The 27,857-nt window shown below is 27.5% G+C and overlaps 2 protein-coding genes across 2 annotated transcripts; both read left to right on the top strand.

Moving 5' to 3' along the window:
- The first annotated feature begins 17,686 nt into the window (after nt 1–17,686).
- LOC101207649 (CDT1-like protein a, chloroplastic) lies at nt 17,687–20,935 on the top strand. The gene is made up of 7 exons (XM_011652761.2): nt 17,687–17,780; nt 18,178–18,383; nt 18,644–18,763; nt 19,030–19,255; nt 19,471–20,221; nt 20,296–20,386; nt 20,596–20,935. The coding sequence occupies exons 2-7, from the start codon at nt 18,205–18,207 to the stop codon at nt 20,648–20,650; spliced, it is 1,422 nt and encodes a 473-aa protein (XP_011651063.1). The 5' UTR covers nt 17,687–17,780; nt 18,178–18,204; the 3' UTR covers nt 20,651–20,935.
- A 6,062-nt stretch (nt 20,936–26,997) lies between these two features.
- Nucleotides 26,998–27,781, top strand: LOC101207401 (kunitz trypsin inhibitor 5). The gene has a single exon (XM_004137486.3). The coding sequence runs from the start codon at nt 27,051–27,053 to the stop codon at nt 27,669–27,671; it is 621 nt and encodes a 206-aa protein (XP_004137534.1). The 5' UTR covers nt 26,998–27,050; the 3' UTR covers nt 27,672–27,781.
- Nucleotides 27,782–27,857: the final 76 nt, after the last annotated feature.

The following is a 27,857-nucleotide window of genomic DNA, read 5'->3' as shown; positions in this document are numbered from 1 at the left end:
TCTAACAAATTTTGATTTATTAGTTTTGCAACAAAAGTTAATTTAGATTCGAGTTTAGTTGAATTGGCATTGAAATATATACGCAACCTCTCATGAATACACAAACATAGATAAATTTATTAGACATACATACAGATGAGTCAAGTTATTGTTGACTAAAATCTAACAATACTCTATAAGTTTAGCTAAATTTTGTCAGTAAATATTTTGATTTATTTATCATGATTGAAAATCATTCCTACTATAATTTAACTGTGATTTTAGATTTTATAAAATTGAAGGCAGAGAAAAAAAATGCTTTTCTTGAAGAAACTGGTTGGGATTTTTATGGTTATTATTTTAAGGAAATCGTAAAAAACAAAATATTTGGAAAAAAATGGGTCTTCAACTGGTCTTATTCGAAAAATTTTAAAAAATAGCGTATTTTAAAAAATATTTACAATATATAGTAAATTTTATTTATAGTAGTCATTCATACATACGTTAGATTGATAGAAGACCATGATCGATGGGTATAATCCAAAATTTTACTTGTAAATATTTTAATTTTTTTTGTTATTTTAAAAAATGTTCCCTTCAATATAAATAAAATCAATAATTAAAATATATTTTTAAATAATTGTAAAAATAAAAAATGATTTTAGTTATTTCAAAATCAACTTTTAACTCTTGTTTTAGAGAGTCGTTAACCACCATGTACCAACTATTTATTGACATATTTGTGAGTGAAATTTAAAAATTATTAAAATCATTTTTATTCACCTGGATAAACATTTTAACATATATTTTTAACTATTCTAAATTAATTTAAACGAAAGTAAGAAAGTAAAATTGAGTATTAAATTATTTTTAACCATTAGAATTAATGTTTAGCCCTCATAAAGTTACTCTCAATCATTTCCAAATTACAGTAGTCATTAATTACATCTTTAGACTTAATTAAATTTATCTAACTTTTTACCACCAAATTACATCAATAATTAGGTTTGAAATTCCACATGATTAAGGGGAATTGAAGAGTTATTTTCCCAAAGGAAAAAAAAAGAAAGAAAAAAGAAAAGGGTTGACTTGTGTTCAAATATTATATTGGAATGAATAAATAAATTTTGAATATTAAAATAGAAAGTTATGTTATGTTGCATTTGAATCAACTTTGATATTCAAAAAGATTACATGCCTTTTTGCTCATCCATCACCAAGTAGACTCTAGAAAGTTAGTGTTTTGGTCTAATTGCTGATTGCACCCTCACATGGTTTATATACACAGCACCGATGTGGGTGTGCTCCCAATAACTTATTTGGCCCCACCATATCAACCTTACTTATTTTTTAATTATGTTTTTACTTAAAATGAGTTAATTCATTTCATATATTATAATTATATTTTTTATTTAATTAGAAACAAATCTTTCTCTTCTTATAAACTATTGATGTATCCTCATCATCTCTTTCACACTATTAAAATAAGCTAACTTCTCCTTCTACTGGGTTATACTTTGTTATAAGTGTCTACGTTGGTTAGACACGAAAAGTTGGAGGTCGCAAAAATTCATAAATAAAGTTGACTTAAATTTGAGCTAGAATCTATGATGGTCACTCTTAGATCATAAGATAACTCACTTTAGAATTGACTTGATCAAGACTGATCCAGTGAATTGATTTTTAACATCAAATTTAAAACAAGTTTTGAGAAGACATTAGCTTTTTAATATTGATATTTTTTGGCAAAATGTGAAACTACAACTCTATTTATACTAATTAAAAATGTTGAATGAAAGGACACGACATTCAATTTTTATCATTTCAACTATTGTAATAAATAAAAATTTCATAACATTAAATAAGTACATAATTCATTAAAGATGTGAATAAATATGAATTTCTAGATTTATTATGCATTTTAGGTGTTCAAATAACATTTTAAATTTCGAGCATTGCAACTGTCTAATTTTATTGAGAAGCTTAGCTTAAAGTTACTCATTTTGTGTTTCACCTAATCAACGTCGATTATTTACTTATCACATTGATTTGATCATCCATTTATATCGAAAAAGTTCGCCCCTCGTATTGAGTCAACTAATAAATAAAAGGATACACCCAACGAGTTGAAGTGATTTGCCCAAAGAAGAGGGTTCCAAATGAATTAAATTTAGCAATTAACGTCTATAATTAGTCCATTTTCTAAGGCTATATAAGTTTAGATATAAATATGCACCATCAATAAATACAATCTAATGACTAAAAATGCATCTGCCACTTCTCTTAAATTTGAATATCAAATTCACATCTTCTATACTAAGAAAATCTAATTTGGAAAAGATGTGTTAGTTTTTTTTTCGTCCATTCTTGTTTGGTCTTATGTCATGTTTAGATTTCAAGTAGGGTTGGAGCAGTTTTTGTATTTATTGTTTTTGTTTTTAAGTAATCTATGTTTAATTAAATTACAATTTTAATGATATAACTAAATCATTTATAATAATAACAAATGAATAAATTTTGAACTGAAAGTGAAAGTATTTAAAATTTAAAATAAAAGTTGTAAACAAAAAAACAGAAGTGTCATTCTTATGAAATCTTCCAAATAATATTACAGTGTCTAGGATTTGATAATAAACAGAACATTATATTATAAAAATATTTGAGCAATAACAATTAATATTGCAACTCCTCATTTATTTATTTATTGATTTTATTTGGTTAGTTGGATATTTTAGGGTTAAATGAATCTTACGTCCCATAATTGCAATATTTAAGAACATATAAATATACAATTAGGTCTCACCTTCTTGGAAAAGCCATCGCGGCGTTACTATATTAATTTTATATCTTATCTTCCAAAACTATGGTTTTTTATAATTCATGAATTATCTGTCAATTTAATTAACATTTTTAAAGTTGTTGTTTTTCATTAACAATATTATTTGGACATTGAGATTAATTAAATATATTTATGGAAGACTTCAAATTTTTGGAATATACGAGAATTAGTGTTCCATTAACAATGACCTGCCAATTTAAATACACCAAAATTAATTGAAAATTTTCACAAATCTATTTGTATCAATCGAATTTGAAAATTTATAATAAAAAACAGTTTTATCATTTACAATAATCTTCCGGCTAGATAGGATGGTGACCCTTTTAAAATCAATTAATAATGGGAGATAATATTTTTACGGAAAATTATCAAAAATAGTAAATTTGATAAAATATTTATAAGTTATAACAAAATTTCAGATTTTATTCGGATATTATTGACTATCATTGATAGAATTCAAAAATTATACTATAATTTGTAATTATTTTAATTTATTTTGTTACTTTTGAAAATGTTTCATCCTTAAAAAATAGTCTTTTCAGATTTTTCTAACATTAGATTTTCGACATGAAAGAGATTGGGATGTCTTTTCATCTCTTTCTTTTAAATTAGTGAGTATAATTTAAATTATAGATCAAAAATAACAAAATTATATATATATATATATAAACTTATTTCACTTAACACCATCGCATTGAGCATGTTTGGGTTTTTTTCAAATTTGAGAATCTTTCTCGTAATTGCATTATCGTTCTTTTTCACTTGATCTTGTTTGAAACATACTTCAAGCAAGTATGTTTAGGTCCCTCCTAAATGTGAGAGCACCTCACTATATATATATATGATCAATACAATTTCTTTCACTCAAAAAGAAACTTAAACGTAACACTTCAACCATACACTGGGGTAATATATTCGATCGGCCACGATCTCATACATGTTGTCTCTAATGCCTAAAATGAAAAAAAAAATCTATATTAAATATCATTTTGTTGGTTAATTAAGTAGTGCTAGGGGCTGCTATATAGCACTGAAATGCAACATAATAACCCTATGCTATATTCCTTTGTGCTTATCCCACTAAACCCATTTACCTATTTATTTTTCGTTTTCCTTTGTTTTTGACTTATTATAATTATTTTTCTTTATCAAATATATTTACGTAAGATGAAAGCTAGGGGTGTTGATATACTTGAAATAATATCTAATATATGTAGATGTTGTTTTAGATTCATTAATACTTTAAAAGAAATTAGTTAATTACATCTTATGTTATAAATATTCACTTATTGTGAACAAATGTAGAACAATGAAATTCACAACAATGACCAAACAAAAGTTATGGTTTTTTTTTCATTTGATGAATTTGCCGATGATATTCTTTTATTCCATTGAAATTACATAAATCAATTTGTTTGATAACTATTTCATTTTTTTGTTTTAAAGTCATGTATTTAAATTTTTGTTTATTTTTTATATCTGATTTTGTTTTTAAAACAAAATGTATGTTTTAAAAGTCTTTTTAATTTTAATTTCTCTCACTAATTTTAAGGATATTAAAGGAAAACAAATGAATTACTATCACAAGCTTTTAATATTACAATATATCTCATTATTTCTTTATATATATAGGTCAACCTCACATCTTTCTGTACTACAAAAAGAGAAAGCAACATTTCTTTTATTAAATTTTATCTATCCATCCTATATTTGAGTATCTAAAGTTAAGAAGTTCCAAATTAATTAGACACTTCACAATTTTTGTTTTCAAATTTCAAATTTTAAAAAATAAGTGTGTTTGTTTAATTAATTGATTTTTTGTTTCTCAAACAAGTAATAACTTGTTTTTAAAATTATGAAAAAAAAAATTGAAAATGAGAAAAAGAAGTTTTCATAAAATACATTTTATTTTTCAAAAACATGAAACAAAATCAATTACCATTTAGGATTTTTGTTTTTAGTAAACAAAAATTTTAAAAACAAAAACTACTTCATTTATTATATATTAATTTAAGTTTATTATATATTAATTTAAGTTATATATGATATATATTGATTTTTTTAAAAAAAGTTAGAATTTGAATCAACTACTTCCTTTATTAAACAAACAAATAAATCATAATGGACCCAAACATATAAAATGGCAACATTATAGCAAGGTATCCTTGATGTGATCAACAATTACTAATCAATCAAATAATATCTTATGTTAATCATATAACTTCTTTTTTTTCCTAATCTTGAGGGTTAAACTTCTCTCCTTCATCCTCGTTAATGACATCACAATTCTATAGTTAAAGAATAATTGAAAATTTCACGTCATATTAAAAGTTTGATAGACATTTTTCAAATAATTAAGATCATATTCTTTATTGTCAATTGATTTTAAGAAATGATTCATCGTGTTTCTTTAATATAATATCAAAATCTATAAAATCTCAAACTAAAGTAACGAGACATACCCTCTTTTTAGAGAAACATGTTTTAAAAAATGTTGAATCTCTCACATTGAAAAGAAAAAGAGATCTTACAATCAAGTTTTACCCAATAGATAAATTACTTCTTCGTTATCAATTATTTTTAGATGAAATATTATATTTACAAGAGAAATTGTAGAGCAAGTAGCAAATTTGATAAAAATATTCACATCATATATAGCAAATTTTTTAAATTCTATCAATAATAAATCTTGATAGCCATTAATGGCTATTTACAAGTTATAGCAAAAGTATGAACATTCATACTTCACTCGACAAATTATTTCATGTTTTATATATAAAATAGAGCCCAATTGTGAGAATGTTCTAGAAATTAATTTGATTTAGTAGCCTTAAAGTTTAATGCATTTGATTAATTATTTAATATTTGTACAAAGGCTTTGCATCTTCCCCCCACCACCAAAGAATGTTCCAAAAAAGCATTGGCCACATTGGAAGACAACAAAAGAATAGTGTTAAAATAGAAATAATTAAAATAACTCCACCGATATTTTAGTCTCTCCATTTCATTTAAAATTTAATTCAAAGTTCTCTAATTGTTTAATTGCATTCATTTTAAAATGCAATGTTCATGTACGATACAAGATAATATCATATTGCTTTACCATTCGTCACTCTAGTCCTTCTTCTTCCTTATCCGGACAAATCATTTCTTTAATTTCTACCTACTTCTTTAATTAAACACTCACTAATTTTTTGTTAATAACAATGATAATTTGGAGGGTGGAATAATTTTGGTCCACAATAATAACGTTTAATAAAATAATATTTACATCTACAGTGAGTTAAATTTAACGTGTTTATTCGAAATATGTAAATTAGTATAAGTATTGAGATAGGAAATATGTATTGAGATAGGAAATATGTAAATTAGTATAAGTTTTATACTCTATCGATTCTATATTTTAACTAGTTTGAAATTGACGTTTATTTATCATATGAATGAAATAATATTCTTATAGTGTTTGGGTTAAACTAATTATTACTAATTCTTGTTTTGTCCTCTTTATAATTTTGATGTTAAAAATTTTGTTGACGTGAAGGAGTATTAAACTCTATAGTTTCACGATGATTATTATTCATGTGTATGTTCGTTGAAAGATATTATAACTGTCCTTTAACCTATATGTAATCGAAAGATTAGTGACATTAAAATTGTACCAATTACAACTTAATGCTATAACTTAAAGTTTAAAAGTATATTAATTTATATTATATGCTACTAGTGTATATCTATTTTCAATCAATTTCATTTAAAATCTTTCAAGCAATCCATCCTTCCCTACCAAAGTAAAGTTTCAAAAACAGAAAAAAAAAATATAACAAACTATTTATATTTTATATAAAACAAAACAACTAAAAGACAAAGTTTGTTACATAAGTTTTTTTACATAAAGTGTACATATTTTATCAAATGTTTTATTTTTAACACTTTCTTCAATATATACGTGGAATTCAATCTTTTTCCAATAGTAGAAAACCCGAACGATGATAATTTAATATTATCTATTTCATTTTAACATTGTTCCATAACTTACATAAATTTGTACATTTATATATATATATATATATAAAAGTCTCATACACGTATAAAATTTAATGCATTAATAAAAAAAAGCAAAAAAACAAAATTCTAACAAAGAGTTGAATCATTTTACGCAAAAAAAAGTTTTTATTTCTTTCTTTATTTATTATTATTATTATTATTGTTATTATTGTTATTTATTTGACATTGTGAAGTGTACTTCAAAAAAACATATATAAACAAAGGAGTGGACGTACGTGAGCATTTGATTTATTGAAAGGAATAACTTCATATTGTTAAAATAGTGGATGGAATTTGGAATATTACAAAGAAAGAGTACAACATCAAACAAAAATATATTCTTTCTTTTTTTTTCTTCTTCTTCTTATTCTTTATATTAATAATATTAATAATTATCACATCAAACAAATAATTGAAGCTTCACAAAACGACACGTTACATTTAAAAGGGAGGATATTGATTGAGAAAAATTAATGCACGTAGCAGTTGAAATTTAAATTGGTCACGGCAAAGTAGGATATTAGAAAATTCTTCACGGCCATTCAACCTCACAGAGATCGGCACCATTAGCTGTCGCTACCGTCGGAAAAGCGTAGCATGCCGTTGTTGTTGGACTCGCCGACGAAATCAAAATGCCCATCGCATTTAATGAGTTTCCTCGCCCGAATGCAACTCCGATCATTTCTTTCATTTCATTTTTTTTTAAAATGGTCAAACAGACATTACTCAATCCGAACAATCGAAATTGACCAAACAAGACATTCAAAAAAATTGAAATAACAAAATTCATCCATTGGTAATCTGTTTAATTAAAATATTTCAAAAAAATTGATCAAAACCGACCCATTGTTGTCCGTTTCCCTCCGTATAAAACCACTAGGTCGATTTGAAACCCCGACTTCTGTACAAAAATTACTCACCAAATCGATAATTATCCCTAGTCTTATTGATTTGAATAACAAATATTTATGACTTCTACAATACATACCTTACATTAGACACCTTTGTTTTATTATGATGTTGTTAGATTTATTCTTTTGAGTAATAGATTTGAAACTTATTATATTCACAGCCATAAGATACATTAAAGAATGTGATGGTAGATCGACATCTATTTTCGTTACTTTTTTAATTTCTCTTGACTAACTTATTTACTATCTTAACAATTATAAGCTCACTTTCTCCCTCCAATAATTTCATTTTCAATCTAAAATCTCTTTCAAAAAGCCCTCAAACTCTCTAAGGAAGTCTAAAAAATTCTCAAAATTTCTTTTTAAATTTCTCCTTCCGTTTTGTTTGTTTCACTCTCTTCCATTCTTCACGCTTCAATTTCAAAGGTGTTTGTTTCAATTTTCCCATTTTTAGTTGTTGATTATGAAATTTAACTATCTTTTTAAAAAGAAAATAATTATTAAATGGTGCCTAAAAATTACCAAATGAAAAACTTTAATTATTGTGATTAAACTTTGGTTTATAACTATCCAAAACTTTAATGATTCGATTATCGTCCTTAAACTCTCATTATACTAGCAAATAACCTTAAATTAAAAAGGCTTTGTAGGCATCATATGTTATATATTAATTAACTGTCATTATTGACTGAATTCTCAAATTTGTAATCATGATAAATTAAATTTAAACAAACTTTCAAGTTTAGTTAAACTCAAAAAATATTTACATGACATCAACATTGTTGAATTCAAATCTGGTTGAAAATTTGAATAAGCCTTATCCAACTAATAACAACTAAAATTGAAGTGTATAGTTTTGACTTATAAGAAGAGATAAAAGATAATTCTAGATATAGCAATATAATCTTAAATCAAATTTTCACCAACTTTATTGTCCAACATGTGATAATTTATTTGACAAGAGTAAAAGTTAATTCTTAAGTTGAATTGTAATAAAAAGTAATCATTACAATATACTTGAACTAAATTTTTACTCACTCAAATTCAAAAAAAAATTATTATAAAAGAAAAGTAATTAAACGTAATAAAATATTTTAAAATATTTTTTTAATTATACGTGCAAATACAGAAGGTATAATTAAGTATAATTCATTTTAAATAGTTATAAACACTTTCATATTTGAATGAATATCAACTTCAACAACCACTCAAGCTTGAAATTGAAAAATGACATATATTATTGTGAATGACAACCAACTCAAATTTGATATTGAAAAATGATATATTTTATTGTAAATGAATATAGGAATAGTATTGCTTAGTAAGGTTAATAGTCAAGAATGAGACGATTTTTAAAAAAAATAGTCCTAAAAGTCAGAATGATTAGCAAATACACCAAGATAATCTCAATTTAATTGGCACTTCTTAATGTTTTTATCACACTTTGATTTTTCAAGATTATGGAGATAGATCTAAATAAAAAGAAATAGAATCTAAGTCAAAGTTCTACCATGGTGTGATGTCAAGAAGACGAAAACAAATTTTGATATCTATAAATCATGGTTGTAAATAAATGCCTCCCTTTTTTCTTTTTTCAATATAAAGCACACACAAGTCCAAAGTCAAGTCTAAGTCAAGATAGAATGAAATGATGTATTTATATAAAGTAGAGATATGTAAAGCTACGATAGTAGCTAAGAAGTAGAATCAAATATCCTACGCCAAAAAAAAAAAAAAAAAACAAATTTAATTAATGAATTGTAAAGTTGTTCTATGTGGTTTGATATATATATATTTGTGGATGACTTTCAATTGGGATAGAACTTTCGAATTGACTAGAAATGAAGTATAGTTTAACTAATATTTTCATTTTCCTCGAAAATGAGAAACATCCTTAATTAAAATTGAAATATAATTTAAACTATACGTTTCATACGTCGAAATTGAATGAAGTTTAATAATATATGACATATATAATTCATCTCCGAAAAACAAGTTTTTATAACTTTTTAGAAAATAATTATATTATATTTAAAATTAAACTAAAAAATAGTTTATAGAGACGCAATTTTTAGAACTTGTTATTATAATTTAAAATGTCATATAATTATTTAAAATAAAAGTATATAAGATTGTTCGAGAGACATTTTAAACTTATTTTAAAAAACTTGAGTACTAAAATTGTACATTTTAAAAACGCGGGGACCAAATGCGTCTATTTTTATAAACATAGAGACTAAAAAATATAATTTTAAAACTTAATGACCAAATGCATATATTCATCAAAATCTAGGGACTAAAAATGTAATTTTTTCATAAATATACTCGATTTGTTATACTACAAACAATACACTTTAAAAAATATCTAACATCAACTTTTTTATAGGCTAAATAATACCAAATGTCTTTGAAATTTTATGTTTTTGGCCTTAAAAAGAAGTTGTGAAACAACACATGTATTCTTTTAATTAGTGAGTACAACATCTATATATTATCTATCATGAAATATTTCATTAAACAATATTGTTAGACATAAAATTGAAACTCTAACACTCAATTGAACTATTTATGAGTACTTTTAGAATGTATTTTCGTTTGATATAGGAAGTTTTGAAGTAGATATAAAGTAAAGTTTAAGTCCAAAATAGACAATTGAAGATAAATACCTCTTAAACAACCGTTCATCAAAAAAATTAGTGGGTAAAAATAAATTTAATTATATACTATTTAAGATGGTGTCTTTTAATTTAAATTATGGAACAATTAGACATTGTTATAGTAATGACTTAAAAGAGAGTTAGCTATCTATTTTGCTTTTTCAAATGTTCTATGTTACTTACGACTCATACTCATGAAATTTTAACGTAATACCAAAATTGATAGAACATAAAAAAAAATGAGAAAATGCCAACGCACTTTCCTTTGTCCCTCCGCCGTCAACGTCGTCGGACCTCCGAAAGCGAAAGGTAGACATAAACGGCACCGTCCAAGGCCCTATCGTCCTTCCACGTGGCGTCGTCTAATCATGACGTCATCTTACGACACGTGGTCGTAATGCAAACGACGAATGGAACCACCTCCTCATTCGAAGGCGTTGAAATGCTGAACTTCGTGGGCGGTGATACGATACGATGGATCTTTTTTTAATCAATTTAAATTCATAAAAAACAATTTTAAATTTACGATATTTATGGAAAGTGACGTGCAAGGCTGGACACGTGGCGGACTCGGCAAGTGAATTTACTGTTTTCGGCAACGGTTGCGTAATTTAAATCTGGCCACCGCGTGACGACATCTAACCAATCAAAAGAGATTGGGTTTTACCCATTCAGTTTCTGACACGTGTGAGGGTTGGCCGATGTGTAGTTTTGCTGTTGGACGGAAACGTGTAGAATGGATGGATGCTATGACACGTTGCACCAATCATGTGTGGGCCTCTCACTATTTGCTTTTATGGGTTCGTCCACGTCATCCACTGTTTGTGCCTTGTGTATCATGGATCCCCACAGCGCAAAATCTAAGTCAATTCTTCAACGCCAATATTTTTGCTTTCTTCTTATATTATATATATATATATATATATATGCATAAATGAGATATTTTTCTATATACCCATTTAAGGCACGATTGTTGATGTGATACGAGTTTTAAGAATTTAATATTATCGTTACACATGTATAAATTTTAATTTAAATTTGTTACAAGTTTTAACTCAAAAGAATTATATTAAACGTGCATGCATAAGAGAATAAACACACATATTGTTATGGATGCTACTTTGCCATAACCATAAGATTCATAATAGAGAAAAGGAATAACACGAATTTTAAAAAAGGGTGGTGAAGTTTTGGTAAGTGTTTATCGTACAATCGATGTTTTTTCAATTTTCATCTTCATTGATATTAAGTAGAGCTGCTTGCATACAAGAATGTCGGGACAATGATAAACTACTCAATAGTATAAATAAGGCGAGACTCAGTATTATGTTAGATAGCTCAAGTTAATATCAATTAAAAATCTTACCAAATTTAACTTTTATATAATATATTGAGATAATAAGGGTTGAAGATTGTGTATTGTAAATACAAACGAAGCCGATGACACATATTATCAAAACCAAACATGTTAGTCTCATAAATTATAATAAAGAGATTTTATGTGGAGTGGTTTTCACATGCTAATGGTTGAACGAGAGAGAAAATTGTTTGATTAGATGCATAAGTCATGAGAATAGTTTGTGCTATTCATAAAAGTGATTTTTTTTTAATACTATATTTAACAATTTCTCCTAAAATACTCTTTTACATGTCATCTAGTTAACAATATTGTCTAGTACATTTAATTATAGATTAATTCAATGTATATCTTGATTTCTTAGATAACTAAATAAACATAAACAAAAAAATGTTGTTGTTGATGTTGTTATCAACTTTTTAAATATATATTGATACGAAATGAACATGTATTTAGTTTTTCTAATAAATGAACTATATTAATATATTAAAATAAACATTTTAAATAGATAAAAACTAAAATAAATCAAAAGGGTGCCATTTCTTTTCTTCTTTCTTTTTGTTTTAGACCTTTTTCTCTTTTAACAAACATATGTATCATTTATGTTTATAAAGTAATGATTCCTCCTAGAAAAATACATTGATCTTCAATTGGATAGTGTTAAATGCCATTTAGAAGATTTTTGGGCATTATCTTACCCTAAGTTTTTGCTTAGGTGACAAATACTTTGAATGGATGACATAGAATTTTGGTTGAAAATTATGTAAAATTTGAAAACGTTACATCAAAAAATGGCTAGTTCTATTTGTTCAAGATTCCACCAGAAAGTTCATACAATCTTCTGGATTTGAATGTGCCATTTAAAAGGTAAAAAATTTCATTCCTGTTGGTACCATTTTAAAACTATTGATAAAAAGAATGCTATGTATGGAGGACGAAAATATTTTACTTGTTATTTCTAAGCCCGTGGATGAACAAACTTTTTCTCTCCTTTCCTCTAACCCAATGTGGTTTGAGTTTTTTTGTTTCTTCCTGTGTAATTCTTTAACTGTTCTGTATTTTATTTTCTCCAATATTAATCTATGTATATATTAATATATATTCAATTCAATGTATAGATTCATATTAATAAACCCTTTTGATTTTCTAAATCATTAAATAAATAAATAAAACGTGGATGATACTATCATTTTCAACTCATGTTATTATTAGTTTTTTGTTCATAAACAACTCCTAACTCAAATTACTGAAACTATAATGTTTAAATATAAAATAAATTCAAACAATGTATACTTTAGTTTCAGTTCACTGTACTCTTTATAACTTCAATAAAAAAAGAGGTGTAATCCAATCCAATCCCATAAAATATTCCATGTCAGTACTTTTTCAAATAATTATTTTTTCTATGCAGAAAAGGAGGTATGCATTTTGTTTATCACTTTAATTTACAGTTTCTATTATTATTTTATTATCCATTAAAAATATATTTAATGAACTCAACTAAACTCACATCTACATGTTCGTGAGAGTAGAGATCTCGATTCAAATCATTCGAGACTCAAGTTCTATTTAATAGAACATTTTCAATAAATACATATTTTCACATAATATGTTTAGAAGTTATTAAAATTACTTAACCAATTACTTCAATAGCTAACTTCAAAAAAAATATTAATTTATAATAATTAAATTTAAGATTTAATCTGAATATAAAACTACTCAAAAATTAGAAAATTAAGGAAAAAAGAAGAAAAATCAAAATATAGGAACTAAAATAATATATTATATCTTCTAGATAAATGATTGTTAATAGTTGAAATCTAAAAGAAACTACAAAAATATAACAAAATTTTATAATATATTATAAACATCGTCATATATTATAAAATTTAAAAATACCCTAGTTTATTTTACAATATTTAGAAACATCAATTTTCTTTATAAAAAAACCTATGAAAGCATATAACACAAAAGTTAGAGGTTATTTTCAAATATATAACAAATCAAATCATAATATAGCAAAATACTGATAAACACGATACATCGAGATATTTTACTATATTTATAAATATTTTATCATTCAAAAGTATACTCAATGAATACAAAAGATAAACAATTTAAACAACATATACGTTGCGTTAAAAAACCGTTACATGATGTGTCAATCGAACTATTCTTTCATTAATACATGTCTTATAGTTTTGTGTATATATTTAGAAAACATCACGAAGAAAAGTATTGGACGGTCAAAAAGACGTTAGCAAAACTTGGAAAATTGTAATGGTAGTAATAATCACGCGGTTGCACTAAGCTGTTAGTGGCCACTGCACTTACCTTCCTTTAAAGAAAAGCTCAACTAAATTCACATTTTACCTTACCTCATATATTCACCTCTTTTCCTCCTTTTTCCATTTCACTTCTTTGAGTGCTTACCATTTTAATGAAACTTTCAAAGTAATTGATTTTGGAAGTGCTTATAGCATACGCAATATGCAACCATTCCTTTTTCCCATTGAAAAGCATTTCACAATTCTTCCTCATTTTATTAAGTTTTCTTTTCCCTAGCTTTTGAAAAACAAAAAAACTTTTGTATCTTTTAGAAATAAAACTCAACAAAAATGAGTTGGAAATTACACTTGTTTTGCCATTCGAATTACAATACTCAATTTTATATGAAATGCACACCATTTATAAGATTTATTTATCACAGATAAATTTCGATAACTATATCTAAATTTTTTCATATTTATAAATGATTTTGCATTATACTATATCTGTAAATATTTTAAGTCTAATTAATATTTATAACTGTTCCTTTATTTTTCTTAGAAAAAGAAAAATTTTATAACAAATTTAGACATGGTCAAATTTGAGTATTAATAAACTATAGGACTCTTTGTTAGGATCCTCAAATTTTCTCATTTCGAGTGGCCCGTAAAAATCACCTTTTCAAGAAGTCCCATCTGTTTGGGCCTTCAAAAATTACTTTTCAAGAAGTCCATCTTTTGGGCCTCCAAAACCTATTTTATGACATTGCTAAAATATATTCAACATTTTCTTTCTCATGGACTCTCACAAGAATTAGAATTATCATGTTCCCTCAGTACTCTCACAAGAATTAGCACGTTCTTCTCGAGATTTTTTTGAACGAATTATTTTTATTCCTAGCTGTGAATTTCACACTCTTCGCAGAAGGAAAAGCGGATCGTATTAGAATATCCACTTTTATTCGGTTAAATGGTAATTCTGTCTCTAGAACTTCAGTCTTGTGAAATACAATGTTTCTAATAACGTAGAAAGTACTTTCTAGATGCTTTCTAAATTATTTTGATATTATGGATTTGAAAAGTTCTACAATCGTATGACCTTCTACAATAACAAATTGGAGAATGAATAAGAATTTCCGTTTCATGCAACATGTCTCCTCATCATGAATCATCTTTGTTTCGATCTTCAAAGCCTCTGGAATGATATATAGGATATATGCCATATGTTTTTTCAAAAACATTATAAAAGAACCAAGAACAAAAAAAAGTATGTTGATTGATTTCTATTAGTGGTATGATCTATTGCTAATAAATTTCGAGGACTATATCTAAATTTTGTCATATTTGCAAGTAATTTTGCATTATACTATATCTATAAATATTTGAAGTCTAATTAATATTTATAATTGTTCCTTTAATTTTTTTTTGTTAGAAAAAGAAAAAAATTATTAGAAAGTTAGACATGGTCAAATTTGAATGTTAATAAACTATAGGACTCTTGTGAGGGCCCTAAAACTTATGAATTCTCATTTTGTTCGAGTGACCCGTGCTTACTTTTCCTAAGAACAAATTCTAACATTAATGAAATATAGCACTCTTGTTAGGGTCTCGTGGAAAACTTTTGGAAGTGTGTTCCATTGAAGATGGCTATCTACTTAAGGTTTTTCCTCCGGACTCATAACTATCAAAAGAATTACCATGTTCTTTTGTGAAGGACTCTCACTAGAATTATCATGCTCTTCCTTAGTACTCTCAAAAGAATTACCACAATCTTTTCGAGATCTTTTTGAACAAATTATTTTTATTCTTCACCGTAAATTCCACACTCTTAGCAGGAAAACTGACTGTGTCGGAATATTCACTTTTATTCGTTTCCATGGTAATTCTGCCTCTAGAACTTCAATTTTGTAAGCCGACATTTGAATTACAGTGTTGTTTCAAAAATAAGAATTTCCGTTTCATGCAGCACGTCTCCCAGTCACGAATTATCTCTGTTTCAAACTTCAAAATCTCTAGAATGATATATAGGATACGTGCCATATGTTTTTTCAAAAACATTATAGAACCCAGAACAAAAAAAAAAAAAAGTAGCCGACTGCTTATTAAAAAAATAGAGGAAAACTAAAAACATACAATTTCAATAGATTTACGAAACAAATGTATACTTTTTGTTGTAGCACATGATTGTGAAACATATGCTTTTCTTTTCCATTTGAATAGAAAAACTCTAAAAACATCACCATATAAACACATACACAGAGATAAAAGGGATTGGTTAAAGGCAGACGAACAAGAAAAAAGACATTCAAGAAGAGAGAGTAGCATGAAATCTTTCTACCTAACTTTCGAATCCATTCATATTTCTAACTTTCTTAAGCTTTTAATTTGTGAGGGTAATTATAGTTTAGAATCATGAATTTGGAGAGGATACCATAGAGTAGATTCATTTGTGTAGGCTGGTTAATGATTAAAAAAATCAATTTTCAAAAGAGGAATTGTATTAGACAAAAAATTGTTTACAATATATAATTGAAAAAACTTAAATAATGTAATATGATAGTGTACATTCATCATTAAATATACCCACTTATGCATATTTAAAATAATTTTGTATAGGGATCATTATTATATACATACATATTCAAAGTTGTATATAAAGGTAAAATATATAATCAAATCAACGTACGATACGGGTATTATTTAAAATATACCTATCCACTCATCATAAAATTAATTCAATACACGTCTATAAAATATATATAAGGATACATCAAGATCAATTTTTGACAACTTAAGAATTTATTGAATTAACTTTTAATATATGAAAAATAATAGAAAATTGATATAATAGAAGTTAGTAAAGTATGTGATATATATGAAAAACAATACAATATGGAAAGAAAGTACGTGACATGAATTATTCAGTATAAATTTTTTTAATCGAAAAACTTCACCGACATATTATAATTCACAAATTTCGTATACAAAATGAAACAAACATGCATTCACCGAAAAACTTAAGGAAACGAATGAAATAAGAAAAAATGAATGGAGAGAATATATGGGAAGAAATTTTGACTAAAATTATTAAAAGAAAATAATTGAGGGTTTTTTTTTTATTAAAATCACACCCTATTTGAATATCTAATAAATGACACTCTTAAAAAATATATTAAATAATTAACAAACCAAATAAGTAAGTTTTAATATAAATAATGAATGGGGAATAAAATATTTATGATAATAGATTATATATATTTTCCAAATAGGAATCTTTTTACTTTCCATATTTTTTTCCACTAATATTAATATTAAATATGGATAGTTTTGTTATTTAAGTTCAATATTTGTTTAAATCTGTACTCATTAGCACTTTTGTAAAAATTATTACAATATTGTGTTCCTATTTTGTTCCAATGTGTAAATAGAATATTATATAGGATATTTGATTTAAAAGCAACTAATGAAATAGAGGACTTTGGTTAGAGCCTCGTGGGTAGAAAGCCCTGCAATTTATGAATTATCTGGTCTGTAATTTTGGGCTGACCCATAAACCTCCATATTATGGGCTGGCCCATAAACCTCCGTCTCTCGGGCCTACAACGGTCAGAAAAATAAAGTATATTTATGGAAAGATTGAGCACTCGAATCAAAGGCAAAATTTCCCTCTAATTCACTAGTGGCAATCTCCCCTTTTCCTCATCAGCTCACTTGCTAGTAATCCAGGTTTTTCTTGTTCTTCCAATTTCTTCCCTTCAGTTGCTTCTCTGATTCTTCTTTTTACCATTACTTAATCTGCCGTTTTGTAGATCTTATACGGTATTTAATTAAAGGGTTAAATATTGTTGTAATTTATTGTGTTCATTCACTTTCTTTGACCATCAACTGTTCATTTCTCCCTTGTATGCCATGGTAATTAGGGGTTTATTGAAAAGAAAATTAATCTATTGATTTACTGGCTTTTTCTTGATTACATTTGTTGTTACTTTAATTTCTGGGAGATTTTGTCGTAGGCCACATTGTTGAGGAAATGATCAAAACGCTCTTTGAAGTCATTGTTTTTTTTTCTAATCTTTATGATGTTCCATGGTATTAAAGTTCTATTAATTTTTTTTTTTTGTAGGGGACACTTGTTGAGTTGCGTTCTAGAATGGGTGAAAAAACATTTGAAGATGGTGGCCAAAATCTTTCAGCCATTGAAACTAATCCTTCTAAAGGGATTTATGGTAATGAGAATTCAGAAAGTAACATTGCATGTATGACACCGGAGAAAGCTGATGAGTATTTGAAAGGAAAATTGAAAGAAGATGGAATCAAACTTCAAGAAAAGTGAGTGTCTAAAACGTTTAGGGTATAAAATTTGTGTTGGTTGCTAAGCTTTGTTCACAAGCATTTCATAACGTTTATGTTAGTTTTTTGTTAGATAATTTACTTAAAAAGTTGAAATGGTTTTTTAATGATAAGTTTGTGGATTTAAACATAATGGAAAATGAAATTATCTTGAATATTTATGGAAGAAAATAAGAATTTTAACAACATTTTGTCACTATAAATTTGACTTTACTTGAACTCAATTGGATTATATGCAGATGCCGGGCAATTGTAGAGTTCTTTACTTGCTTTACTTCCTCGTTGAGGCTGCTTAAAATGAGAAAAAGGATGTCTACCTTTCACAATGTGTCCGGCCAGGTGTCGATTATGACAAAAAGGTATGTCGTAGCATTTGTTTAACTTAATAGTTTCGTTGCATAGATAAAATGAAATGAAATGTTTAGGTTAAGACAGAAAAATAAGCAGGTGTGCAAAAGTAAACTACTTATACTAAATAATGAATATAATCTTAACATTTCTCCTTGGCAGTCATAATTGGAAAAGGAATTCTACTAAGTTTTTTAGAAAATTTTCGTCAGGTTTAAAATCACTCCCAAATGTTTGTTAACTAAAATTTGTGTTCTTTGTTCTTTTTCTGTTCCAGAATGTTTTTGGACAAACATCTAGCACAGATATTATATATCATTCCCGAAGCAGTGAATATTGATAAAGTGATGATTCACGACAAGAAGACATTGTGCATGAAACCGGAAATGATAATCAATCTTCAGTTAGATGTTGTAAAAGGTCACTCTGAGCATTCTGATTTTCTGGCATTACACAAAGTTTTCGCTTCAAGGGTATCAAAATACTTTGCAATGCATCCGGAGGTACTTTTGTACATTATTAGAAACTGATTACGCTATAATTCAAACGAAACCACACAAAGTTATACCAAAACGAGCATGTTTTTTGGGTTTTTGACGAGTTTAGAAGCTTAATTCTAAAAAAAACAAAACGGTTACCAAATGTAACCGTAGTTATTTTTCTTATTTGGACCTAAATCAGATCCTTTCATGCTCATATTTTGATTATATTCTTCCAGAAAAGTGAAGTTCCGGAAGGGGAATTACCATGGCCCTTCAACCGAAGAAAAATATTCTCTCTCGATCAATTGTTTGATAATTCTTCAGCTAGATCTCGGCCAATATCCATAGATTCCGATTCCGATTTGACTTTAGAAGAACTTTGTCCACATTTATCTTTCAAGCGACATTTTTCTAAGAAATTCATTTCTAGCATAGAGATATCAGAACTAGTTGCATCTTCTATTGTTGTTTCACCATCCATTCCAGCTAAGTTGCTTGAAGATATTCCGACGATCTCTCCTCAAGTTGCTACTGCTAATTCTTCGGACAGTCCTCTTGTTAAGTCTGTCATGTCTTCTGCTTCTAGCAGCATAATGACACAAACACCGGTACAGTTAACACCAAAGAGATCAATGCTGCCAAGTTCAGAGGTGAAAACAAGGAAACCTGCAAGTGTAGGAAGTGTATGTAAACCTGCAAAAAGGTTTCTCAACTTTTCTGGCATGGAAAGTGATAATGGCAAGTCGAGTCTAGGTGTGGATGGTTTGCAATGCTATGAAATCCCTGGAAAGAAGAACTTTCTCGACGAGCATATCCAAAAGAAGAATTATACCAGTAAAGAAGTAATTAGTCAAGAATCATCTTCTTGCTTGCCTGAACTTGTTTGTGTTGTCTACAACATTTTCAAGTCTGTGAATTGCTCTTCAATTACCAAGGAGGAGCTCGTGCACAAGATTATAATGAATTGCCTTGATATTACTGAGAGAAGTATGTATGGGTTTTTTAAGTAATTAATCCTAATTTGATATGAATTTTTGTTTGACGTACTTGATTGCTTGCAGGAGAAGTGGAAGAGAGAATCGAGCAGCTCGAAAAGTTGGTTCCGAATTGGATCTCCAAGAAATTGACAATTAGTGGGGATGTTACTTTTAGGTGAGTGATTCAAGTGTCCTCTACAGGCCTTTTTTAAAAAAGTATCTGAGGTTAAATATTTGTGGAAGTTCATTTATAATTTTTTTTTTTCAATAATCGACTATGAAATATTAGCTTTAGTGACTGACATTCTCAATAGAAATATAACTAGATGTGACTCCTTGAATGCATTTGTGTATACATGCTAACAACAGTGTCACTTGCTGCAGCATCAACACAAAGGAAGACTTGGAATCGGTTGTGGCGAAAACAGCTCGCATTTGAGAAGTTCCCAAAATGGGGTCTCCACGTAACATATTGTCTTGAGTCTCTTATATTTTTACAGTTAAATTGATTTTGGTCCTTATGGTTTGGAAAAAAGTTGGAATTTGGTCTCTACTAGAGTATTTATGAAACCATGGAGACTTGGAAAATTCTTTCCATGGCAATTTTTTTGAACAAGTTTTCATAGGGCTAATCAAATGAGAGTTGTTTGATTTCTCTATTTCCATTGTTTTGTATAGTATCTTGATTGGTGAAATGTGCAAAATTGCCAGTGATCTTACCCAATTATTCAGCTGCAATCATGTCAGACAGAATAAGTTTACAAAATTAGGTCTATAGTACATACTTATTTACCTAAGCAAAAAGGGCAAAAAAAAATAAAAATAATAATCAACCTACTTAATACACCTCATATACATTTCATATATCACCAATACATTTTTGATACACTTGACACTATTGATTTCACTTTTATATATTTGATAACTTGATACATGTGATATACACTTGGTCCACGTTTGATAGATGTACGTATACTAAATATTTGCATTTATAACAAAATATTAAAATAATAAAAATATATATTCATTATAAAAACATAAACTACAAATAACACATGTTATTATAATTCAAACTAAAAAAATCTATCCACTAATTAAACTATAATAACATATTCAATTCTCATGAAACCAATGGAAACAAATCTAAATTCATGTATTGAAAAGTTGATAGTTTTTAACCATAGAAAGGTCTAATTATTTCATTATATTATATGTTTAATATAAGTGAAAAAACACAGCCTGTTGGCGGCTTGGCGCCCGCCGGGAAAGCAATACAATGAGAAACAATACAGTGAGCAATTTCAATCTCTCTTTCTCTATAATTTCCTATAAATAGACTTCTTTTTCAATTCCAATATCATCATCTACATAAGAAACAAAATCACCAAAAGAAATGAGAAACTTTGCATTACTGTGTTTTCTTTTCATTGTCATTGCCTCATCTGAGGTACGCTTCTGCAGAGCGGATGCCTCCCCCGATGCGGTCCTCGACACCGACGGAAAGAAGCTTCGAGCCGGTGATCAATATTATATTCTTTCAGTTTACAGCAGAAACAGTGGTGGATTAAGCATCGGCGGTATCTACGGATACGAAAAATGTCCCATCAACATCCTCCCGGAATCATACGATTATTTACACGGTCTACCGGCGACGTTTTCCCCCATAAACCCTAAAAAGGGTGTGGTCCGAGTTTCTACAGATTTGAACATCCAATTCGAGGCGAACACGAGGTGCGGAATATCGACGGTATGGAAAGTAGGTAAGTTTGATGAATACTTGAAGCAGTATTTTGTGACGATGGGGGGAATGAAAGGGAATCCGGGGCGGGAAACAATAGAAAATTGGTTCAAAGTGGAGAAGTATGGTAAGAATTATAAGTTGGTGTATTGTCCAACAGTTTGTAAGTATTGCAAAGTAGTGTGCAAAGATGTGGGATTATTTTACAAGAATGGAAGGAGGGTTATTGCTTTGAATGATGCTCCATTCCCTGTTATGTTCAAGAAAGTTTGAATTTGAAGCTGATAGTGATGGTCATGATGAGAGGGAAATTAATGACTAAATTTTCTCTCTCTATATCCAATGTAATAATAAATAAATTGTTGTAATCATCTTTATTGCAATAAAAGTTTCGTTATTTTATTGAAAATTTGTTATAAATAGTAAAAATTGAATCTTTGTTATTTACAAAAATACAGTAAAATGTTGATATGAATTCCACACTAATATATATATAAAAAATTGATGTTGTCATTGTATTGTAGAAAAATATAAAATAATAATCAAATTAGCACTAATATAAATAGTAGTTATATATTATTAAGAAATCCTTAAATATTTATCTGGCTAATTTAAATTGATTGTTTATTGGATTATTTTAATAAATTTTCATACTATCCATTGTAATGGATATTTTTACAATAAATTTATAGTTTTTTCATAAAATTAAGATCTCGATATTTTCTTCGACATCAACATTTTAAACCTTAATTTAAAATAACACTATCCTTGTTTAAAGAATGTAAGACTATTTATAGCTTTATTAAGAATAGAGAATTATTGTAAATGACAAAAGTGTTGAAAATATTTACAAAATATAACAAAATTTTAGATTTATCAACGTCTTACGATGTTACTATGATGGACACCGTTAGAATCCCACCAATGTCTAAAATTGACAAAATGTTTAGACTTCATAAAAAAATCAAGAGTAACGATTTTTTTTGGTCTTTTTAGTATTTTTTTTGTTCGATAGAGTGTAAATATTTATCTTTTTATTATTTTTTAAAAAAACCTTGTATAATATCTTAATCAATCAGTTGAGTTTTTGTTAATTTATCTTGGATGAAAATATAACTTATTTAAAACCTGCAAAAATTATTGCAAATAAAAGAATTAGATTCAAAATAACTAAATAAATAACAACATTTTAAAAAATTTGTAAATATAAAATAATTTGTCTTGACTAATAGATCACCGATAAAGTCTATCGATAATAGAAATTTATAGCAGATAGATTTTGTTATATTTTCAATTTTTTTTAAAATGTTACTATATGCTTTATTATATTACCGTCAATTATAATTATTTTTAATATATATATATATATATATATATATATATATATATATATATATATATAATAAAGAGAAAAAGAAAAGTCAAGTACATACATCATGTGCAAAGCTAAAAGAGTAGTAAATGCAATCACATGAAGGCAATTAGTTTGTCTCTAAAATATTTTGAAATAAGGAAAAATATTTTATTTTTATTTTAAAGTATTCACTTTTACAATTTTTAATTTCCAGAACACATTGGACCTTCGACTTTTTTTTTAAGAAAAAAGTTATTTTAAATGAACCTAAACTTTAAAAAGGGTTAATACATAAAAATCCATATATATTAATATAATTATGCTGCACAAAAATTGAAAAGTTTGATATATTTTAACATCAGTTTAACTCACGTCTATATATATATACTTTTATTTCAAATCTTTGATTTTTAATTTGTACTCTAAAAACAAAGCTTGACTTTTCTTTTTTTCTCTTTTAAAAATTTATCTCTAATAAGGAATCTGACGAACATGATTGACTCAAAAATGTTTTGATCGCAAATTAATTGAAATTTTATTGGCCCTCAGTCAAAAACTTGTTTTGTGTCAAAAACATTAATGTATCAAATATGCATTTTGCATTACTCACTTGTCTTTTCATTGCCATTGTCATTGCCTCATCTGAGGTACGCTTCTGCGGAGCTGATGCGTCACCAGATCCCGTCCTCGACACCGATGGAAAGAAGCTCAGAATCAGCAACAAATACTACATCCTCCCAGCAATTCAAGGCAGTGTTGGTGGTGGAAGTTTCGCCATCGGGAATATCCGAAAAGAATACGATAGATGTGGTGTCAACGTCGTCTAGGAGTGTTACGAACAACCCGATGGTTTTTCCACTACATTTTTACCAATAAACCTTAAAAAGGGTGTGGTTTGAGTCTCCACCGATTTGAACATCGAGTTTGATGCGACTACAAGGTGTGTGAAATCGACGGTGTGGAGATTAGGAACATTTGATCAATATTTGAGGCAATATTTCGTAACAATTGGCGGAACGAAAGAGAATCCGGGGTGAGAGACTACGGAAAACTGGTTCAAAATAGAGCAATATGGGAAGGTTACTAAGTTGGTGTATTGTCCAAGAGTGGTGTGTAAGAATTGCAAAGTAATGTGCAAAGATATTGGTATATTTGAGAACAATGGAATAAAAGGTCTTGTTTTGAGCGATACGCCATTTCCGGTTATGTTCAAGAAAGTTTATGATTGATGAATGTGAAAGATGTCAAGAGGTTGGGTTTTGGGTGTGATAAATTTCATCCAATTCTCAATTTCTATTGTAATAATAAATCACGACTTAATTTCGTGAAATAAATAAAATATATATCTCTAGTTATATTATGTATGCTTTATATATATATATATAACAATTGGATACTAGACATGGACCTAATAATAGGCAAATTGCAAAAAAACATTATTGAAGTATGGTAATAATTGTAATTATATCAACAAAATTGGATGCGGTGTTGATTATGTACGATTTTGAATTCAATTTTTATTATTTGTGAGTCCAACTTTTACAATTATTTATAAGTATGACGATGATCCAATATTAACATTTTTAAAAGTTCAAAATTCTTTTATATTACTATTGAAAGTTTGAGGTGTATTTGTAACTCTCACTCGAGTACATCTAAAAAGCGAAAAAAAAGTGGAATCTAACACTTTTGCTTTTGGTATTTGATGAAAGAAAAATTGCATGAAAAGACAAAAACATTTAGAAAAAAACTCATAGAATTAACCTATATTATGTCATTTACTCTACTACTTACGTTTTCATGCGTCAAATTATATTAAAAAAATTTATAATAATCATTATCTATAGATTTCATTTTCTCTTTAATTAATATTAGTTAGAGTCAGAATAATTGTGAGAAGTTTTGCTAATTTTTTAAGTTAGCAAATGAAAATATTTGGTTATAATAAACCTTGTTCTATGCAGTTTCTTTAAATTCACTCAATTATTTTTTTTCAAAGGAAGAATATATGACCAAGCATTATATTACAAATTCTCATATAGACTTAAAACAATTATAAAATGTACAATTTTACTCTTAAATTCAAACATCGGTAATGAATTTTGAATCAAACCATCGCAATAATCGATTATGATCGATTTAGTAAATGTTCAAACCAATATGACTATAAAAACGTACAATTTGACCAACTAATTGAAGTCTCTAAAATCTTTATCTAGTCGTCTATAGTTTGGTTAGTGGTTTAATTTTTTTTGGTCTATTTGTCAAGTATTCTATCTTAAAAATATTGGATAAACTATTAAATATAAAACTTTTTATATATATATATATAATTGTGAAGTTATCTATCTCATCAGAATGGATAAACTATTAAATATAAGATTGTATCTCATTTTTCAAACTAATATGGTTTTTAAAAATAAGGGAAAAAGAAGTCGTCGGAAATTTAATTTATTTCAATAAACGTAGAGAAGAAGGAAAATTAAAAGCCTTTGGTTCACAGATTTGTATTTAATTTATTTTTAAATTCACAGAAATATAATTTAAAAAAAGGCTCTTTGAATCACAGTCAACAATTCTCAATATTCAAAGAGATATTATATATTGAATACAATCACATGAAGTTTAATAGTTTGACTTTACAAACTTTATCCAATCTCACATGTTTATCTTATAACACAGTAGGCTTAATATATATACACTTTTAATATTTGGGAAGATTTGAATAAATGTACACTACCTAGATGCACCAAAAATGATCAAGCATATAAGTTGAAAAAGAAAATACTAATTTTATAAGATAAAAATTTGAGTTATTTCTCACTATTTTCTTAGTATATATCTAGGCATAGATATATTAAGAACTGGAAAAACAATTCATTACTTTTGTTGTAGTTAATTCAATGTGGAAAATTGAAAAATTAATTGATTTTGAAATTTTAAAAAATTTAATAACGATTTTGGAATTCAATAGAGTTGCATGTGACCAACTTTGAGCATAATGTAACACCCCAACATTTTAGATCATAATATATTACCAAAAAAAACTTTTTCTTTCTTTTCCAATCAGCATATTTTTTTAGATTATGAAAAAAATTGTAAAAATAAACGAAAGATTGAATAAAAACAAAGTTTTATTTTATGTTAATAAAAGATTAATTTTAATCATAAGTTAAACAATTATTTGGAAAAGTAGCTATAGTTACCCATTAAATATTATTTGAGAATAAACCATTATTGATTTATTTTTTGTATGGTAATTATTTTGTAATACTATATAATTTATAATGTATATTTTAATTTTTTTTGGAGTAATTGAGTTTATAACTTGATAACATATTATACTTTTAATTTTTTCTTAATCTTTATTTAATATAATTATAAATTTTGTAGTTTGATACTTTAAATCTAAATATAATAAAAACATAATAATAAAAAAAGGTTTTACTATTGAATTTGCTAAAACTCACTAAACATGAAATAAAATTTGGATTATCAACTAAATAAGTCTTAGTCCATATTAAATAATTATTAAGACATCAATATTCAACAATCTAATATGAAACCCATGCAAACGTACTGCCACGTCATGGCGGCAAGTTGGAAAATGATGCATTTGATCTAATAGAAGGAGAGAAAATAGTGAGCAATTTCGACTCTCGCTCTCCTCTACGCTATAAATACAAAACCTTTCCCTATCGAATTAAGCAACCCAACAAAAGAAAGTCCACATTGTTAATAAATAAAATGAAGAATTTCGGAATATTATTCTATTTTCTTTTCATTCTCCTTGCCTCAACCCAGCTGATTCGCTTCTCCACAGCCGACGCTTCGCCGGAGGCCGTCCTCGACATCGACGGCAAGAAGCTCCGAGCCGGCGTCAACTACTACATCCTCCCCGTTTTCCGCGGCAGAGGCGGCGGCCTAACCCTAGGCAACCTCCAATCGGAGAAATGTCCACTCAACGTCGTTCAAGAACAACTCGAAGTAATGAACGGATTTCCAACAACATTTCATCCTGTAAACCCTAAAAAGGGAGTGGTCCGAGTTTCAACCGATTTGAATGTACAATTCGAGGCGAGTACGATCTGCGTGACATCGACGGTGTGGAAATTGGACAAATTCGATGAATCGACAGGACAATGGTTGGTGACGATCGGCGGAAGCAGGGGAAATCCGGGAGTGGAGACGGTGGATAACTGGTTCAAAATTGAGAAGCATGGTAAGGATTACAAATTGGTGTTCTGTCCGACTGTTTGTAATTTCTGTAAAGTTATGTGTAGAGATATTGGAATCTTCTTCAAGAATGGAGAAAGGGCTTTGGCTTTGAGCGATACGCCATTCCCTGTTATGTTCAAGAAAGTTTAATTGAAAGATTAAAGTGAATGAGTTTGTGAAATAGTTTGTGTTTAATTCATGTATAAGTGTTTTATCTTAATTAAATAAAAGATATGGTTATTGCTTGTTTATTATTAGAAGAATAAAATACTCTATTGGATTGTTTTTCTATAAACGGTTGTTCCCGTTCACTGAAAGTATCTTTCTTTTCCTAAT

This window comes from Cucumis sativus, chromosome 1, assembly GCF_000004075.3.
Source record: "Cucumis sativus cultivar 9930 chromosome 1, Cucumber_9930_V3, whole genome shotgun sequence".
In the NCBI taxonomy this organism is placed as follows: domain Eukaryota; kingdom Viridiplantae; phylum Streptophyta; class Magnoliopsida; order Cucurbitales; family Cucurbitaceae; genus Cucumis; species Cucumis sativus.
Note: the sequence above shows the minus strand (reverse complement) of the source record. Positions and strands in the feature narration are given on the sequence as shown.

Excerpts from the sequence above, each read along its gene's own strand:
- LOC101207649 (XM_011652761.2), top strand. The coding sequence starts at position 18,205 with ATGGGTGAAAAAACATTTGAAGATGGTGGCCAAAATCTTTCAGCCATT. Across the intron at positions 18,764-19,029 it reads GTGTCGATTATGACAAAAAG|AATGTTTTTGGACAAACATC; the intron begins GTATGTCGTAGC and ends TTTCTGTTCCAG. Across the intron at positions 20,222-20,295 it reads CCTTGATATTACTGAGAGAA|GAGAAGTGGAAGAGAGAATC; the intron begins GTATGTATGGGT and ends GATTGCTTGCAG.
- LOC101207401 (XM_004137486.3), top strand. The coding sequence starts at position 27,051 with ATGAAGAATTTCGGAATATTATTCTATTTTCTTTTCATTCTCCTTGCC.